General features: G+C 40.6%; 2 protein-coding genes across 3 annotated transcripts; both read right to left on the bottom strand.

The window, feature by feature from the left end:
• Positions 1-4694: 4694 nt before the first annotated feature.
• On the bottom strand, positions 4695-10753 carry vsig10l (V-set and immunoglobulin domain containing 10 like). 2 transcript variants are annotated; one of them, XM_071469644.1, is made up of 12 exons: positions 10548-10753; positions 9856-10179; positions 8892-9164; positions 8517-8783; positions 8023-8268; positions 7623-7901; positions 6195-6287; positions 5712-5936; positions 5479-5598; positions 5357-5397; positions 5039-5125; positions 4695-4955 (listed from the first exon to the last, which is right to left on the bottom strand). In XM_071469644.1, exons 1-12 carry the CDS (start codon positions 10612-10614, stop codon positions 4881-4883), a joined length of 2097 nt encoding a protein of 698 aa, XP_071325745.1. In that variant the 5' UTR covers positions 10615-10753; the 3' UTR covers positions 4695-4880. The 2 variants fall into 2 exon arrangements, with proteins under 2 accessions (XP_071325745.1, XP_071325746.1); XM_071469645.1 differs by lacking the exon at positions 8892-9164.
• Positions 10754-11638: 885 nt separating this feature from the next.
• On the bottom strand, positions 11639-17578 carry etfb (electron transfer flavoprotein subunit beta). The gene is made up of 7 exons (XM_071469647.1): positions 17441-17578; positions 15833-15991; positions 15322-15480; positions 15125-15187; positions 14219-14377; positions 13744-13959; positions 11639-12696 (listed from the first exon to the last, which is right to left on the bottom strand). The coding sequence occupies exons 1-6, from the start codon at positions 17492-17494 to the stop codon at positions 13789-13791; spliced, it is 765 nt and encodes a 254-aa protein (XP_071325748.1). The 5' UTR covers positions 17495-17578; the 3' UTR covers positions 11639-12696; positions 13744-13788.
• Positions 17579-18283: the final 705 nt, after the last annotated feature.

The following is an 18283-nucleotide window of genomic DNA, read 5'->3' on the forward strand; positions in this document are numbered from 1 at the left end:
GTGCTGGGGGATGGGGGAGGGTCTGGGATACGAGGCCGCTGCACCACAGTCCTTGTCTGTTGTTCTATTAGGCATTCTGGAACTGTGGATGTGCAAAGGCTTGCAGTACTGCTGTGGTCAATGGAACATGCTGAAGTGCACACTTTCTTTCAGGGCGGCCGGGGTGTGGTCATGGGGACACATACACGTTTAAAGCAGACACATGACCGCAGAGCTGCATGATGAAATTAAATACGAGTGTAGAGATAGAGTGTGCTATAAATGTTAACTGTGAATATGTAATCATATTGTGGTTAACACTGTCAGAGAGGTGTTCATTTAACTGTTTTTTTTTTTTTTTATTGAGGTTGTATCTTGCAGTACTGTTGAACTGGATTGCACTATATTGTGCAAGTGTACCTAATAAAGTCGTAAGGGAGTGTAATTCTCCTGGCCTGCACATTGTGTCAAAACATTCACAGCTTCTACACTGGATGGATTATTTAAGAAAAGGATTACATCAGGTGGTCTGTGTTTATATTCAGGGAACTCAGCAATTAAATCTTATGTAATTAATTACCTAAGTCTTTAATCTGCTGAAGGGATTTTTTAAGTAACTAGATTTTTTTGATAATAGAATACATGAATATTCTAACTGCCTTTAACGCAAAGATTTCTAAAGATAAACACAACGATTGAAATGAAAAATAAAATGTTTATTTCCATTGTGGATGCAGAGAAAAAAAAATACTTCAATATCCTGACATTATTTTATATGTCTTAGAAAAAAACTCAGCACTGTCTTTAAACTGCACACAGCTAGTGACATGTTTTCACACGTCAATAGCTGTAGTCAATAGTCAATAGCAGTAACATAGTTATGCCCCACCCTTGGGTGGCTCTAAAGGGTGCACAACATGCCACCAGTGGCCTACATCAGACCAACAAGACACTTCCGAAACAATCAAAAAACTACAGAGTTTATTTAACACAAATATATGCCAATAACCAGACAGCAAATCAAGACTATAGAAAACATAAAGTAAGGACACTGTAACCAAACCAAACCAAACCAAACCAAAACCCGAGTCTGACAGGCAGCAGAAACAGCAGTCCCCACGCTGGACCTCCGGCTCCTGATGCTAGCACCAGAGCTTTTAAACCTTCCTTCAGAGGCCAGGTGCATCCAGCGGAGGCTTAATTGGGAACCGACTGGGTGGAGCTAAAGGAGAGACAGGTCAAGGAAGAGACAAAGGCACATGGTGCTGTAACAATACATAGTTGTGTGGCTAGCATTTACAAAAGGCAGATCCATTGAACTCTCCAGTGCCATTTTCTCATTAATATTGTCAACCTTTCATCAACCACAGTGTTCATGAAAGAGAGAACCACATGTTGGAAAAGGAAACAAAGCACTAGCACAAAATCCAATCTAACTCTTTCATAGAGAAACGCAACAGACAATCCACCTGCCACAAGATAAATAAAATACCAGAATATATGATCTGTTGACCTAAATGGTATGATTATAGAAAGGTGTAGAAATGCATAGCGTGTCCATGCTTATCAGTGATTATGTTTTTGCTTTGGTCTAATGAGAATTGATGTTTAGATCCTCCACTTTAGTTGCCTGCAGTGGTGTCCAGATGATGTTAGCCTGATGTTGGATGGCAATTTATCACACACTAACCCAACCACCACCAAACATGGGAGTGTGTAGGACTGGGCATCTGAGACAGAGAGAAACAAGGAAACAGAGAGAGAGAGAGAGAGAGAGAGAGAGAGAGAGAGAGAGAGAGAGAGGTATGATAGTATATAAATCATAAACCAAAAATTAGCAAAGATAAGCATCAGGTATTTTATGACCTTTACTGACCTCCATCAGTGACCAGTGAAAAGTGTCTAGAAAAACTGCCTTCCCTCAGAGTTGGACCCTGGAAGACACCACATAGTCATGAAGCTGGAAAAGAGCATTTATACCTCATTTTGATTTGGGACCATACTGGACTGGTCATACATTTGGCCCCTTTTCCTCATGCATTTGTTACATGATGAGAGACATATAATGGGTTTTTGGTAAATGCATGGTCAGCAGAGGTGGCCTCAAGTTTGTCCATCTAACCTCCACTTCTGCCAGAAGATGAATTCTGACTGCACACCTGCAAAACATGTGACCATTAAGATAGAAAGGCTGGACTTGGGCAAAAATGTGGTCTCACCCAAGTTAGGACATTAGTGCATTTTGAATTGTCACATGATTTACAATCATTTGCAACTGCATTTGAATATGGAAACAGGCAATGAGTTCTTATAAACTCATTTAGGGAGTATTTTCGCTCTGACCAGGGCCTGGGTGTTGACTGACGAAGTTAAGTGTGAAATGTTCTGACCAAATAATATGATGATTTGTGCACTTTGGTTGAGAGCAGTGAGAATTCCACCCTGAGTGTTGTTTCACAGGAAGCAGCTAGCGGGCTGTTTATGATTAGTTGCCAAGTTTAAGAACGCCACACCAAACTTGTGTTGCACAAAGAGATGACACAGACTTACACAACTGCATGACATGGAGAGCCTAGGGATACAGCTGCATGACTAACAAAGTTAAGTGTTAACATTCGTTTTGCACAACATGTAAGCATGGTCACAGATGCAGGCTAGATGGATTAAATCCACAATGTCACTTTGCCCTATTAGCATAAGGCCTTCCTCATTCCATAATGACAAGTGCACTTCCTCAAAGTGAAGGCTGAACACTAGCATCTTAAGGTGTAAATCAGCATTTTGGTTTTTTTTTAACTCACCAGAATTCACAGCATCAGAATCATCAGTAACATTTAAGTCAAATATTTAGTTGCAGTCTCTAGGGTTATTGGTATTTCTATATAATCCCGATCAGTTTGCAAGTGACAGCAGTCCTCAGTCCTATGTTTGTGTTTGATAGTGGGATTATTTTATATCTGGATTAAGGACTGAGTATTGGTAAAAGCTGATCGAGTAATGGAGAAATTAGACACTCAACAGCACCATCTACTGCACAGACCGTCCACATCAGGGTTGAACTCGCAGCTCAGTTTGAGCACTGTTTCCACGGTGGCAAGTTGTTCTCCTCAGTGTGTGACCTCGCCTTAACACATGTCCATGATCCTTTGCTTAGACGACAAACATTATTGTTCAGAGGAGGCGTTCCTCTCCCCCTTCCTTCTTTGTGTTGTTCATCCCTGCCTCAACTCTGTGCCTCCTAAAGAAGAGGGAGAGACACGGGACCGACTGGCACTGCTGATTAAGTTGCTGTTCCTGCAAGAAATAAGTATGCTCAAGAAAAAAGCAGGCAGTTTTTCCTCTGTAACCACTTTCTTGTGTAACCACTTTTTACCCTCTAACCACTCAAACAGAAAAGAGGCTGATCAAAGCACAAGCAAATAAAGGGAGAATGATAAGACGTAAAGGTGAGACACACACGCAGCACAAGGATTATGACAGCACAACAGCACATGCCCCTGGAAAAAACAAAACATCTGACATCCTTACACATGTTTTTGTCTGTTTAGCTTGTCTCAAAGCTTCAAATTTGCAAACATTTTCAAGAAATTATTTTTCCAGGGGAGAGGCCCTCTGGCAAAGCTCAGAATCATGATCTGTTCTGAGGAAAGCATAAAGATTTAGTTTACCAGCACAGGATAGGCCACAGGGACATTTGATCATGCAGATTACATACAATGTGGAACATGCAATGGCATCCTTGATGAAGTACTTTTACCCAGTATGAAGATGAGTAAAATAGTTACCTTTGATCACATTATTGCATTGAGTACATCCTCTGCATTGATAACAACCATTTTGAGGAAGAGGTCTGAACAAGGTCTGTGTACTTTCCTGGTATTATCGTCACATGTACTAGAATATCTGAGATTATGTCGTCTTTGATAGACTATTAATGGCGGTGCCTTCACATCCATGGACATTGCTGGATCTGATGATAATATGTGCCAGTGTTTATTAATTGAGCCCAGTCTGTGGCAGTTTGGGGTGTAGCTCGTGCTAAACGTGATGGGGCATGTCTTATATTATTTTGCAAACAATTCATTTACTGATTTCTGTGAGGCCATATGATATCCTTCTGAATCAGATGGATAACCCCGTTCCAGAAACCTTTGTTTCATATCCGTTTTTATATATCAACTTGTCAATAAAATGCTCTGTGGTGTGACAAATTTGTTTGAGTCTGAAAAACTGATTTTTTGCTAGACCTAGTTTTAGGGTGATAACTGTTTGCAAGTAGTAAGGTATTTTGAGCTGCACGTTTTTCTCAATTCTCGTGTCTAGACATGTGGATTAAGAAATCCCACATGTTGAGAAAGTTTTTTCACAGCTGGGTTGAGCAAAAACCCACATTGAGAAAAAGGGATATTTACATTCACTAGATTGTAATTTTAGCAAATAATTTTAATACTACATAACCTAGATTATGTATTGTGATGTCTCACTTGTTGAAGTTCTAGAGGGACCAAAATGTTAAGGGTGAGTAACAAAATGTGACGCTGAGCAAGAGCAGTGTGGTAAACCCCCCCCCCCACCAAGACTGTGGTTACAGCTTCTCTTTTATAAATACAGTGTCTTGACTAATTTTCAGTAACTAAAGGAGTTCTTTGTGACGTCAATACAGTTACAGCTGTGTTATTGATTAAAGATTTCCTTAATAACAAGGTAAACAGATGTAGAGATATTTTAACTCAGATTTATTATCGATAAATATGTTACAAGGTGGAGACTTAAATCAGCTTATGACATTTATCCTTATTTTAGTTAAAATAACGATACAAATATAGAATATCTCAGATTAAAATAAAACATAAAAAAAGAATGTTATACAAAAGTAATATACAAAATAAAAACATTAGTGTTTAGACAGTTGTAGCAACTCTGGCAGGCGGTGGAGGGACAAATGTGGGGAGAGCCACTGATCTTTCAGAGGGAGTCTGAAAGAAAACAGACAAGCCAATTCATTTACTGCAAATCAACAAAAGAAGCAATCTTTCACTTAGTTTAATGGAGAGACTACCTGCTGTAATCTGTTGTAGTCAGGGGGAGACTTCAGCCCTCCTGTCAGCAGGTTATGTGGAGTTGTGTCTGGTTGGGTCGTTATTACCTGTCGAGTCGAGAAGGAGGAAGCTAAAACAACCAAAGTAACTATTGCATAATTCACTGTGGAACGTGCTAATGAATTGCTTGATACTGTATCTGATTGTATGATATGTAGAGTATGGTATATATTTTACACTCCACATGGTCCCCACCAACTGTAACTATATAATCTGTTGGTGTTGAAATTACATAGATAATTCCACAACATTTATTATGTCAGTGAAGCGATTCTAACCTTCTCAACTGCTCTGGACACTGGATATCTTGTCTGCCGACCTACAAAACACAGAAAAAAAGTCAAAATTATTCATCACAGAATGTAAAGAGAATCGGTCACCATTTAAAGACTTCACCTACTTTTGTTCTTGTTGCAGTAGACACAGAGGTAGATGAGGCCGCCCAGCAGAAACAGGAAGAGAAGGCTGCAGGGGATTCCAGCTGCAATGCCAGCAATGGCAGGACCACTCAGGCCTTCACCTAGTATCAATGGCACAGACGGTAACCAATGATTTTACAGCTGTAGCATCATCTCTCACCCTGTGATAAGAAATGTGATACTTAAACATAATCAGTCTGATAATTTGTCATACCTGGACCAATCCTCTGTACCTCAGATGGCTCTCCTTCAGTCATAAGAGCTTTGGGGATGACCCGAAACCGGTACGTCAAGTCGGGATCAAGGACAAAGATGTCCGTGCTCCGAGCAGAGCCAGGTTTCTTCTGGATGGTGCGATATTTGTTTGAGGTGCCTCTAGTTTGGGTGCCATTACGATTTTCACTCAGGAGGTCCGGTCCTTTCATTTGGATGTCAAACCCTTTGCAAAAGCAAAAGCAATAATAATAGCATCAAAGTTGCCCAGTCACCAAACCAGATAGTGGTGCCAGAGACTAAACAAAAACTGACATTTGCTTTCCACAGTACTTTTGTTTCTTAAAATATTTTTTCCCAAACACTGAGCACTGCCCACACATTACACAATATTTACACCCCTATCTTCTGTGTACGGTTTCTGTTTTCAGCACTGTGTTGGCGTTCCTCTCACAGTAGATATGCTGACATGTTGCTGCTTTACCTGTAACAACAGAGGTAGGCGGCACCTCCCAGGTCAACGTGATGACAGTTCCATCTTGATTAGGAAACAAACTGGAATCTGAGATTGACGGTCCTGGAGAGGGGAGAGGGGGATTTTGAACGAGTGGGGAGAGGGGGGGTGAGGGCACACCAAGACTGAAGAGCTTTGTTGAAAGGGAAAGAGCAATCCCAGGTATTACTTAGCTCTCTGTCTGAGGGTCCTTTGTGTCTTTTGACTCTGGTAATGCTAGTAGTACTCCAAATTAGAGGCTGAAGGTAACAAAACCCTTACAGTATTTAAGGACATACTGGGCTGTATAGCAGTGGTGGATGACATACCCACATCTTTTCCTTAAGCATTATCACAACATCAAAATATCTTTACATGAAATATCTTTCAATATTTCATATTAGATGTGAAAGTAAAAAAAAAGTCTAAGTTAATATAAAAAAATAATAGTCCTGCAACTACCAATAATTTCACGGTCTGTTATTTCTTAATTAACCAATTTAAAGTTAGGTCTACAAAATGTCTAATGAAAAATACCACTATCAAATTTGCAATGTCACCCAAGGTGATGATTGATTTTCTATCTACTAATTGACTGACTTGTATTTGCAGCTCTGCCCTGTAGAACGTCCCCCTCAGAGTCTGATTCATTTATAAGCAGCATTTTAATGTTTTAGTTGGTTCATGTGGGGGCTACATTTATGTACTTTATATACTGTTGAGTTTTTTAAGGAACATAATCTATTTACTAAAGTACAATTGTGAGGTACTTGTGAACTTTCATTTTCATGAAAGCTGTGGTTCCTTATCAAATAAGATTTTACTGAAGTACATGTTTGAGACCTAAAGATGTCACGTAATTCAATATTTCACAAAACAACAAAGATTAGAAGAAAAAAAACACTCCAAAACAAATTTGTGCTGCAGAACTTTCCCCAACCTAATCATTTACCTCAAGATCCATCAGATTTATCTTGATTTATCTCAGAGGAGTCCAAACCCCAGACTGGGAACAATTTAATAAAACTATGCAACTGTATGTTCAGTTGTTAAAACTAGCTCCACCTCAGAAAGCAGCAACACTAATATGCTGCTTCCACATTTCAGCATAAAAGTCTAATAATATCATATAACATCTCAGTCTCTGGGGCTATTTTTCTGCTGATCCACTACTTTTGATACACTCTGTACATTTTGTTGATAATACCCCTGTTCTTAAGTAGAGAACAGGGATATTGAGAGCTGATACTGTAAATGTAGTCGAGTAAGGAATACAACAACACTTCCCTCTGAAAGGTAGTAATGTAGAAGTTACACAAAATGAATATACTTAGTGGACAAGTACCTCAAAATAGTACATAGTGGCAGTGCTTGAGTAAGTATCTGGTTCCTTTGCTGCTAAGAGCAGCAATACTATACCTCGCAACTGTATTTCCCTTTCCTGGGTGCCCAGAGGGTTGCGGCAGGTGCAGGTGTAGCTTTGGAGGAGAAAGTTGCTGACATTGTAATCACGAATCTCAAGCTGTGTGGTGTCACTGCTGATCTGGTAAGCTGTCCCGCTGGTGACAGCCCCGCTGCCTTTGAACCATGACACCACAGCTTCAGGTGAGGCCTCACTGAGACAGTGGATTGCAACCACTATTTTGCCCTCAGAGTTAACCGTGGTTCTCACAGCTGGGAGGAACTCCATTGGACTATCTGAGGGAGATAAGGATTTGCAGAAGTTTTGGTTTTTTTTGTTTTTTTTTTAAACCACAGATTGTTGATCACTTACAAAACCTCGACTGCTAATCCATGAAATTTACAACTTAAAACTTACATGCAGTAACGTTGCATTTATTGGGTTCAACTGGGTGGTCTGCCATGCAAAAGACAGTTTTCCAGTTCAAGGTATCTGAGGCAGTGACAATCAAGCTGAAGTTCCCTGCTCCACTGCTGGTGTTGCTTAGTCCTGGGAAAGACAGCTGGGCCTGTGGGGTTCCCCCTGACCATTGACAGTGATACTGCAGGTCGGTGGTCCCATTCACTGACTGTACAGAGCATATCGGGCTGCCTGACGGCTTCTCTGTTCCAAGAGAAAATTGATTAAAAGCCTAGTTATACTTGTTTGGGTCCATATTTACATAAACTTAGACAAACAAACAATGTCAGGTGAGGACCTCACATTAATAAAATCCTAACTTTTCAAAGTCTTTATAGGTGCAAAAATGATTATGTAATCCCACAGATCTGATGAAAACACTGAAACACCTCAAATTATATATAAATGTATGTAAGAATTTTCAAACTTCTGAACTCATGACTTTCACATACCATAAACATTTAAAATCATGCTCTCCTGGCGCTTTTCTTCAGTCTTCTCATTCAACAGCGTGCATGTATAAACGCCCCCTTGGCTGGTCTGTACATTTGTTAGATTTAGGACTCCTTCACGGGAATCAGAAAGGGTCTGACCACCAAAGGCCCACTCAGCTATTGGTTGCGGGAATCCCTCAGCCTGGCAGAAGAGGCTCAGAGAGTCCCCTGATACATAGAGAGGCTGGGCTGGACGGGCCTCAAGTATGGGCTCATCTGGTCCATCTACAGAAAGAATAGAGTGGAGGGTTACAGCAAAATGAAAGGATGCAGACAGATGCACTCAGGATGGATGCGGTGAATACTTATTTCCATTTAAGTTATTAATCTTACACAGCACAGTGACATTCATGTGAACTGTGACATGGCTGAAGGGATTCGTCAGCAACACTGTGTAGCGTCCTGTGTCATCTCGGTTTGGTCTGAGGATCACAAGCCTCCTTTCCTCCACCGAGTAGTGCGAGCTGGTTTTTATCTCTCTGTCACTGAAGAACCACATCTGTTGCTCAACCACTCCTTGCAACATGCTATATTGCAGGGTGAACTGGTCAGTTCCCTCTCTGACAAATTCAGGCTGCATGCTCAGCGTCACGTTCCGAATGTTTTCTGTGAAAGAAAAGGTGAAGGGATGGTGGAACAGGACGATGAAGTACGCAAGTCATGAAGGTGATTATACCTGTTTCCTTCTCTCGCATTAAACAGTGCAGAAGCAACCATCTATTAGCAGCCCCAGAGCTGGGACGGAGTCTTGGTTTAGCACGTTCCAGAGAAGGGGATTTAACCCGGGTCCTCTGGAGAAGCAGTCACCCTCCACCACGCTGCTGCCCAAAAATATATTTCATGCATTTTTATATATATTAAAATGGTACACAGTCAAGAATTAAATTTAGATACTAAAAATGTTACGGAACATGAGTGGCTTGACTTTTTAAATGGGGCAGTCCATCTTCACTTGAGGAAACTGCTTTCAGAAACACAACCAGTTACTTTGGCAACTTTTTTCTCGAAATGTGCCCAACCATTAACCTCAGCCAGCCCACATTCGCTTCTAGTCTGCACAGTTCTGACAAAATTTCCTCAAACTCACAAGTCTATAGCAGATTTTAAAATCTAAGATAGACAATCGCAATTTTTTTTTTAAGTGCATATAAACTGTGGAACAAGCACATACAAAACCTCCAATGATGGCGATGGTGTAGAAAGTCCAGGTTAATATATCCATCGGTTTAAACAGCCATTAAAGCCTGACCCCACTACAACAGCACATCTCCAAATCAGAGCCCAGTCAGGTACTCACCAAACACCTCCAGACTGAACTTTGTCTCAGCTTTGCCCAGTCCAGACTTTGTCATTTCAATGGTGTAGTTGCCGGTGTAGTTGAGCGGCACATTTACAAAGGTAAGTGATCCAGTTCTCTCAATCCTCAGCACCTCCCTGTTGGCTATGTCTGGGGGAGTGCTGGAGCCAATGGTCCATGTGACCACAGGTAAAATCCCCCTGAACCAGGTAACCGCTGGATCAGGGGCACCGCTGAAGGACACAGCCAGAGTCACATCGCTGCCAGCTATTGCCTTCACCCTGGTGGGGCCGGCAGCAGAAACCACCAGCTGACAGTGTGCACCTGTCAGCATGGACGCAAGCAATTAGAGAGGAAACATGGATTTCTTAATTGTCTGAATATATGGCGGCCTGTCAGCCAAAGGGAACAGTTCAGTGAAATGAATGAAAATATATACCAAAGATATTATTTTACTTTTTATAGGACTAGTGGATGTCTATTCCCTTTTAAATAAGCACAAATGAATAGAATGAATATGTTTCAACATGAATCCTCGACAAAGGGAACAATATTAGCAACAGGCACACAAATCATTTTTGCCCAAACGGACAGATTTCTTCTTCTTCTAAATTTTCCCAGGTACAAACAAAGCACAGTCAGGAAGACTCACGTTCACAACTGACATCTGGAAATTTTCGTTGTAAAATTACCTTGAAAAGTCAAGCAAAGTAAAATGCCCAGAAAAACCGATCTCCCAAATCCATCCGACCACGTCATTTCAGTAAAACAGGACGGAAGCCGAGCAGCTTACAAATTCAAAAACACCCTAGACCCCTGTAACAAAGTAAAGTGGTTGATCTGTATGTTCTGTCTCCAGCACAAAAACCCACGGGTGAAGAGATGTCCTGCGCCACCTGTGCGTTCGCTGACGTCAGAGCGCATGAACAACTCACCTGTGCTGAGTCAAAGCCTTGATTGTGGACGTGAGGCCACGCCCCCCGTCTAATTACACACAACAGTGCAGCTGATGCCTTGTGTCTGCGACGGTAACCTTTTATTTTTCAGGTCCGTTATTTACCTGGAAGGTTACCTGGAAAGAACCTTGTAATGTGATGCCAACTACAGGAACTAAGACAGGAAAAAGCTCTGGGACTAATTTTGTTGAAGGTGAATTTCAATAAAACAAATGGCTCCATTTAAACACACACATTTAATATTGGAAACTTCATTTTTCCATATATGCTTAATTTTATGCTGACACTTTCATATTCAGCATGTCCCTCCAAATAAACGTCTCAAGGTTGTGCTAGCTTATCAACTGATCACTCCTTGTTTTACCTGTAATGAAACCAAATTACAAGGTTCTCTACAGGGAGTAACTGGATATAACTGGGATTTACAGACCTTGAGAAAAACATATCTATTGTGCAATAGGTTGTTTGCACTAGGCTCTATCTAGCTGGTACCCTTATCAAAGCAGTCTGCTTGACAACCAATAATGTGAGAGTGAACATATCCTATTTGTGTTAAACAGTAAATTCATTAGGTACAGCCATACACTGTGTGCACTGAACAAAAATGTATGCAGTCTAATACAAAAGCCCTGCAGTAGTCTTATCTTCACGTACAGACTTAAGGTGTTTAATTAAATTTTAAAAAAGACAATTTGAAATAAATATTCATGTGGATAAATAAAAGTATAATAAATAATGTGACTGTGAAATAATCCAGTAAATGTTTAAAACTCAGCAAATGTTATTTCATCCTGCTTCTTGTCACAGTAACAGTTCATTTCACAGTGTCATTTTTCCAAAAGATCATTTAATGTCATAAATGCTACACACACTGGTAAGAGCCTTTGGCCTGAATTAGTTTAAAACAAGAATTACAGGAATGAAATTACCTGAATAACCTGAAATAAACAACACTGGATTGTCAACTGGATTTGGATTAAATTATTTCACAATATCATGATAATATCAAATGTTGAATACCACAATTCCCTCCCCATTTATAGGTGTTAACAATGCTACTACATTGATAACATTGATAACTATGCTGTGTGGACAAATGTGTGAGTGCTGATATGACATGATTTTGTGGATAATAAGCATCTATCCAGGGTAGTTGGTATATGCTGGGTTTAAACAAAAAGTAATGCCAAAAGAACAGTCACACATGTACCATGTTTAGATATGAAAAAGACTGGCTATTTTATTGTCATGGTAATGCTCTGTACAATCAACTGAGAACTGAGGCGCTTATGGTAAAATTCAAATTTATGGACAACTTCCCTCGCTCATACTGAGAGACACCGTCTAGGCAGAGGACTGAAACCCAGTGAGAATTTACATAACAAACTATACAGATGACCAGTAGACATGATGCTTATCTTGGAGGACGTAAACATCTCAACAGGTTTGGGTCCATATTTACACATATCATTTACAAAAACTGCATCTCTTCACATGTGAAACAACAGACGTACAAGATTAAAGAGGTGAGTCATGTGTTTGGTAGGTGAAATGCATCGTACAGGTGGTGTGAGTGTACAGTGCAATACAAACAGCAGCATGAGTGAAGGGAAGTTTTCTGGGTTTAAATTGTTGCATAAAGGCTGCTTATCTAAAGTTATATCAGTATAGCTTATGATAAAAGAACCATCCATGTCAGCTAGAAAAGACAAGTGGAGTTATCTGGGTTTGCAGCAGGACAGTGTTTCTCAGTATTCCTCCTCTCCTGTCAGTACCTCCCTGCATATCCTCAGGAGTCACTGTCTCGAACAGAGGGATTAGGCCGATACATGAGCTAGTCCTCTGGGTAGGCTTATGTAATGCAGTCCAGTTATTCATTAGAGTCCTGCAAGGAGAGCAAAGAATGTAGATATGTAATTCAAGACAAGAGTTGCAATTAAAATCTTTAATTAGTTTTGCTTTTATAACCGCAAAACACATAATACTCTTTGTCAGAGCAATTAATTAGTTTTTGGCCACAAAGAGATGGTAATATAAAAAGGATATTAATATTCCACTCAAACAATTCTATCATTCATCACAAGTGGTAACTTCTCTGCACACACAAACTTGTATCAAGTCATAATCCAGAGTTAGGTTTATCAAGAACAATTAATTTTTGGTTTACAGTGTTTCAACTGCCCCCTTTACCAGAAAACCTGAAAATAAAACTTAGTCTACTGCCCAGGCAAAAAAATTATATCAATGTTATGAATACTTAACATGTAATGGTATTTACAGGTTGTTACTTCAGATTCTGTCACCAGCTTGAATTACAGATGTAATGGTTAGTTGCTTGGTCAATTGTTGGAAAATTAGAAAATTAATCTACAACCATTTTGATAATGGGAGGTTTAATGAGAGGTTAAGACACAACCACAAACTGCCCCATTTTTGTTGTCTCTCCCACTCTCATTTCCTGCTATCTCTCTGCTGGCATTATCTTAATACAAGCCTAATAAAGGCTTAAAAAACTATTTTGATAATCAGTTAACTGTGCCAGTCAATTGATAAGCAAAATTACTAGACGCTCTCTGGTTCCAGCTTCTAGGATGTGAGGATTTGCGTTTTCTGATTGAAGTCATTATAAACTATATTGGACTCTTGATGGGACATTTTAAGTTGTCACTTTGGGCTCTGGGAAGTTGTGATGCACCTTTTCCACTTTTACCCTGAGAATCTGGAGACTAAACTATTAAATGAATAATCAACAGATTAATTGTTGATGAAAACAACTGTTAATTGTAACCCTAGCTGAGCTGACATAACAAAGCGTATTGTTACAAATCATTACAAATTGTTTACCCTTACTGAAAATATACATTTGTTCTTAATTAGTTGTGAAAATCTAGTTTAAGTCAGGCTCTACACTGGTATTTACAGTGATACTCACCCTTCTGCTCAGTTCTGTGCTCCCCTGCTTACACTCCTAATGCCTCTATATCCGTCCTGCCTCCTTCAGTTTGCCCACCAGGTCATCCACTGTCTCCACCTTCATCCCAGCCTGCCTCTGTGGGGGCTCGTCCACTCTCAGCACCTCCAACCGTGATGTGAGGTCCACTCCTAAGTCTGCAGGCTTCATGTTGGCAATCTTCTTCTTCTTGGCTTTCTGAACGGAAGGGAACACAGGAGAAGAGTAATGTGTAAATTTTGTAATATTGTGTCAGAAGCAATTTGTTTTTAAAAAAGTACTTTTCATTACAACTATTTTCAGTGCCGTGAATGCTGTATCGAATCTAAATTCTTTCTGGATTTATTGAACCTTGAACAGTTTCATTTTGTAGTGGACACAAATTGAAGTTGGATTCTGGCAACCAGTATGATTTTCATGCCTTTTTTGTCTCTTGTGTTTCCTTCTTGCAACCTACCATGATATTAGGCAGTGTGGCATATCTGGGGGTGTTGAGTCGAAGGTCTGCGGTCACCACTGCTGGTGTGCTGATCTTAATAGTTTCCAGGCCACCATCAATTTCTCTCACCACTTTAACCTTGTCTCCTTCCAATGCCACCTCTGATGCAAAAGTGCCCTGAAATATGAAGATAGAGCATGGATTCATAAAATGTAATAAGAACTATTATTAAAACTGTACAACTGGAAAACAGGGAAGTATTTTCTTCCATCATCTCTAACCCTGGAATGTAAACACTAAACAAAACTGGTGTGAGTTTACTTGAGGTCATGAGGCAGTCATTATGCCCCATCTCCTGGCCATCCTGTGCAACTACAGTTTAAATTGTGACAACTCCCCAGATAAATGTGTCTTAAAAATAAACAGCTGACAATAAAAGGGTGGTGATACTATGTGAGTAAGAATTCTATGAAAATGGTAATAACTTTGGAAATGAGCTGGTTAAAATGTCTGGTTTTAAACTGTAAATTGTAGATCAGACTGCTGACCCTGTACACTGTGAGATAACTTGTCAAAGTGCTCTATCTGTTGGTCAGCCAGTGGAACCTCAGCTGTCCAAGTAGCCTGTAACCTGCTTTGCTGATCTGTGCAGGTTCACTGTAGCTCTTACTGACTCAAACTAGTCTCCGCTAACCTTGATAAGGCAGTCTGGACAGGGGCATAGGCTAATATGAGCACAACTAGGTCACACATACGACTCTTGTAACAACAAACAACAGAAAAAATAAAAAAACTGACTTAATCTAACCTGTAGTATTTCACTCAGATCAATTTTAGGTCAATACAGACTTATTTTTGGGAAATATTGCATTAGTCCTTTTTATCATGACTCATTCAAAAGGCGGCACGAAAGTTACAACTCACCTGAGGCCAGTCCAGTAAGGCTGCTGTCATCTGGCCCGTCTGATTGCAGTCATCATCGATGGCCTGTGAAAGCAACACAAGTCATTAAATGAAGGTCACGGCGGTGCAAGACATGAGTGTTGATCAGAGTATGAGAGCTGAAAGTGTGATGAGATTTTAAATGAGCATATTAAGTGAAATTAATCCTGATCTCTGACCTGTTTGCCAAGGATGACAAGTTGTGCGTCCTCTTTCTTAGCCAGAGCAGCCAGGATCTTGGAGACCTGCAGGGGTCCCAAGGTGTCATAGTCTTTTCCAGACACTTCCACATGAATGCCACGGTCTGCCCCCATGGCAAGAGCGGTACGGATGGTCTCCTGAGTTGGGGGGGAGGGGGGATATGGGTCAAAGAACTCGTCTTTGAGGGAGGGGGATTATAGAAACTGGGTGGTGCTGCTCCCCAGTTAAAACTTGTTGGCAAACCCAAAAGGATTAAAATGCATTGCGGTAGAGCCTAAAGTTTACATCACATTTATCTCAATATGAGTAACTATAACAATAACTGTTTATTCAGTGTAAACTGTATTATATAGTTGCAACTATTCTAGGTTTATATCCATGGGAAGAAACACACCTCCCAAAACTATGCAGCCTGCCACATCACAGTGCATTACTCCAGGATATTGGTTAACGAGGCAGGGGTGCAGAGTCTGGCCCCGTCTCACCCACCTGTGCTTGCTGTGGCCCGCAGCTTACAGCCACAACCTCCTTAATAAGCTTCTTCTCCTTCAGCTTGACCGCCTCCTCTACAGCGATCTCACAGAAGGGGTTCATTGAGTGCTTAACGCCATCCGTAACCACGCCACTGTTGTCCGGCTTCACGCGAATCTGAGAAGGAGAAAGACAGAGTCACTGCGGGGGTGCCAGCAGACAAACAATCCAGACAGTTTGGATTCTAGGGCAAGCTTTCAGGCGCAATGACAGAGACTCGCACAGAAAGTGAGCCACCACAGTATATGGAGGTGAAAAGGGTGAGACATCTTGTGAGGCATGTTTAAACAGGAGCCCCGTGGCTGGCAAAATATGTCTTCATTTTTGGAAAAGCTGTCCTCTCTGCTTTTATTGCTCTGCAGTGCTTTATCATCAGATTATGATTGAGAGGAACTTCCCTTGAGGGTATAAAGCATGACTGATTGTGTCCATGGTTTTCATATCAAAACCATGGGCACTGATCAGCTGCTATAACAGGAACCTGGCTGCAGGGTTTTGATCCCACTGAGTCACAAGGGTACTTGTGAAGTCTGGCGGTGGCATTGGGCGATAAGGCCTGGCTCACAGCTCACGTTCCAACTGTCAAGTTGAAACAACAAAGGATCTTCCACAAAGTGTTGCCTCACCTTTAGAAGTATACTGTCTGTCTACTGGCATTGCATGAAGAGTTCCTTAAAATTTAAAAAAGGTACCTAGTCAAAAACTATTAAAAAAAAAAAAAAAAAAAAAGAGCTGCAGACAAAGGTATATAGACCAGGATGTCCATATACTTTTGGCCAAATGTAGTATCTGTACCATAAAACCTTTCGTGTACAAAATACTCATGTTTTAAAGATGTTTTCTTTTAATAATTGATCCAAATGTGAAACATCATGCTAAAAATACTTTTTTAAAATTATCATCATCACAATAAATGATGACTGATTTTGATTTTTAAGACAAAATCTGACACAGCAGCATAGTAGCAAAAACTCATTACTTTTTGATCATCTGTCTGAGGGCTACAGTGTCAGTATTGAGCACTGACACTGTTCAGATCCTGCTAAAGGCAGCTGAAGCAGGAGTGTTCCTGCTGTTACATGACACTGCTGCAAACACATAATGATTGTGGTGTCGTGCTTCATAAGTTATGAGTCATAAAGGTGAAAGAAGTACCTTGAGATTACAGAAAATGTGCGCCTGCACCGTACACCAGTCTCAAAGACTAATAAAACATAGGAAAAAGCCCCTGAGCTGACTTGAAGGAGATCATACCAATGATTCAGTCTATCATTAAGTTACACAACTTGTAAACATCAGCAGAAGGACGTTAAACACTGCAGCGTTGCTAACTATAATCTCGATTGCTATCATGCTACACCCCGTAAATGAGTTTAGCTGCAGACTGACAGGTTACCTGTCAGATATGTGGACAGCCAGTGGTCTGCTTCGCTCCTGTGCCACAGCCAGCTTATGTTAGCAGGCTAACGTAAGCTAGCATAACGCATAAAGTCAAACGAGTGAGCACAGGGAAAAAAAACACTTTGAGCCGTAAATAAGACCGTCAAAACAGTAGAAGCATAGTACCTTAACTGCGTAGTCGATGACACGCTTAACTCCGACGAGAACACGGCCAGACATTGTGGATGAGACGTTTGACTAAACCGTAGCAGACGTTACACAGTCACCGCAATGAACCTTCACCCGAGAAGGAGAGGTCGGAATTTTTTTAGGGTGAATCCAGGGGGAGGGAGCTGAGGGGGCCGCCTACCATTCCGACCAATGATAAGCAGCAAAAAACCAACGTTCTCGACTCCTATTGGCTGAGGTGCGGTTGAAGTCGTTGTTAAATTCAACATAAAAATCAGTCGATGCCGCTTTTTCATGATGGCTAAAACCTGTTTAGGATTTTTGATAAAGAGCCACTAATCTCTCTTAATTCACGATGCCGATTGCTTTGTTGCTCAAACCGCTTAAAATGTGCGAATTACTGCAAATCACCCGTGAATAATGTGGTGCTTCTCATATCTGTGTCGTGAACAAAACCCAAGGAAGAAACGTTCCGCTTTATGTGGGGTAAAGTTCACGCTAATGCAGTCTTGCAATAAATCCTTCCTAGATGTGTTTATAATGTTCACTTTTTATTGAAACGGTTTTAGAGACGTGTTGATTCAGCTGTATGATAATTTTGGAGGATGTAGTTTGTGGAATTGTTGAACTGCATTGCAGGAGACAGAGAGGTGTTTCTATAAATTGATTTAACACATCTTTAAAACGGTTTCAATAAAAACTTACCCTTGGGAACCTCGTAGAATCAAGATTACTTGCAGGACTATTTTATTAGACTGTATTAGTTTTACCTAACTAGCACTTCCTGATGCACTTCCTTATACAATCATCTGAGCACTTATTAAATACCTTACACAAAGG

This window comes from Trachinotus anak, unplaced genomic scaffold (genome assembly GCF_046630095.1).
Source record: "Trachinotus anak isolate AG129_WGS33_773 ecotype Australia unplaced genomic scaffold, CSIRO_AGI_Tana_v1 ptg000032l, whole genome shotgun sequence".
Lineage (NCBI taxonomy): Eukaryota > Metazoa > Chordata > Actinopteri > Carangiformes > Carangidae > Trachinotus > Trachinotus anak.

Excerpts from the sequence above, each read along its gene's own strand:
- etfb (XM_071469647.1), bottom strand. The coding sequence starts at position 17,494 with ATGTCTGGCCGTGTTCTCGTCGGAGTTAAGCGTGTCATCGACTACGCA. Across the intron at positions 15,481-15,832 it reads GCGGGCCACAGCAAGCACAG|GAGACCATCCGTACCGCTCT; the intron begins GTGGGTGAGACG and ends CCCCCAACTCAG. Across the intron at positions 13,960-14,218 it reads CCACACTGCCTAATATCATG|AAAGCCAAGAAGAAGAAGAT; the intron begins GTAGGTTGCAAG and ends CCTTCCGTTCAG.
- vsig10l (XM_071469644.1), bottom strand. The coding sequence starts at position 10,614 with ATGACGTGGTCGGATGGATTTGGGAGATCGGTTTTTCTGGGCATTTTA. Across the intron at positions 8,269-8,516 it reads CATGATTTTAAATGTTTATG|AGAAGCCGTCAGGCAGCCCG; the intron begins GTATGTGAAAGT and ends CTCTTGGAACAG. Across the intron at positions 5,599-5,711 it reads GGTACAGAGGATTGGTCCAG|GTGAAGGCCTGAGTGGTCCT; the intron begins GTATGACAAATT and ends CATTGATACTAG.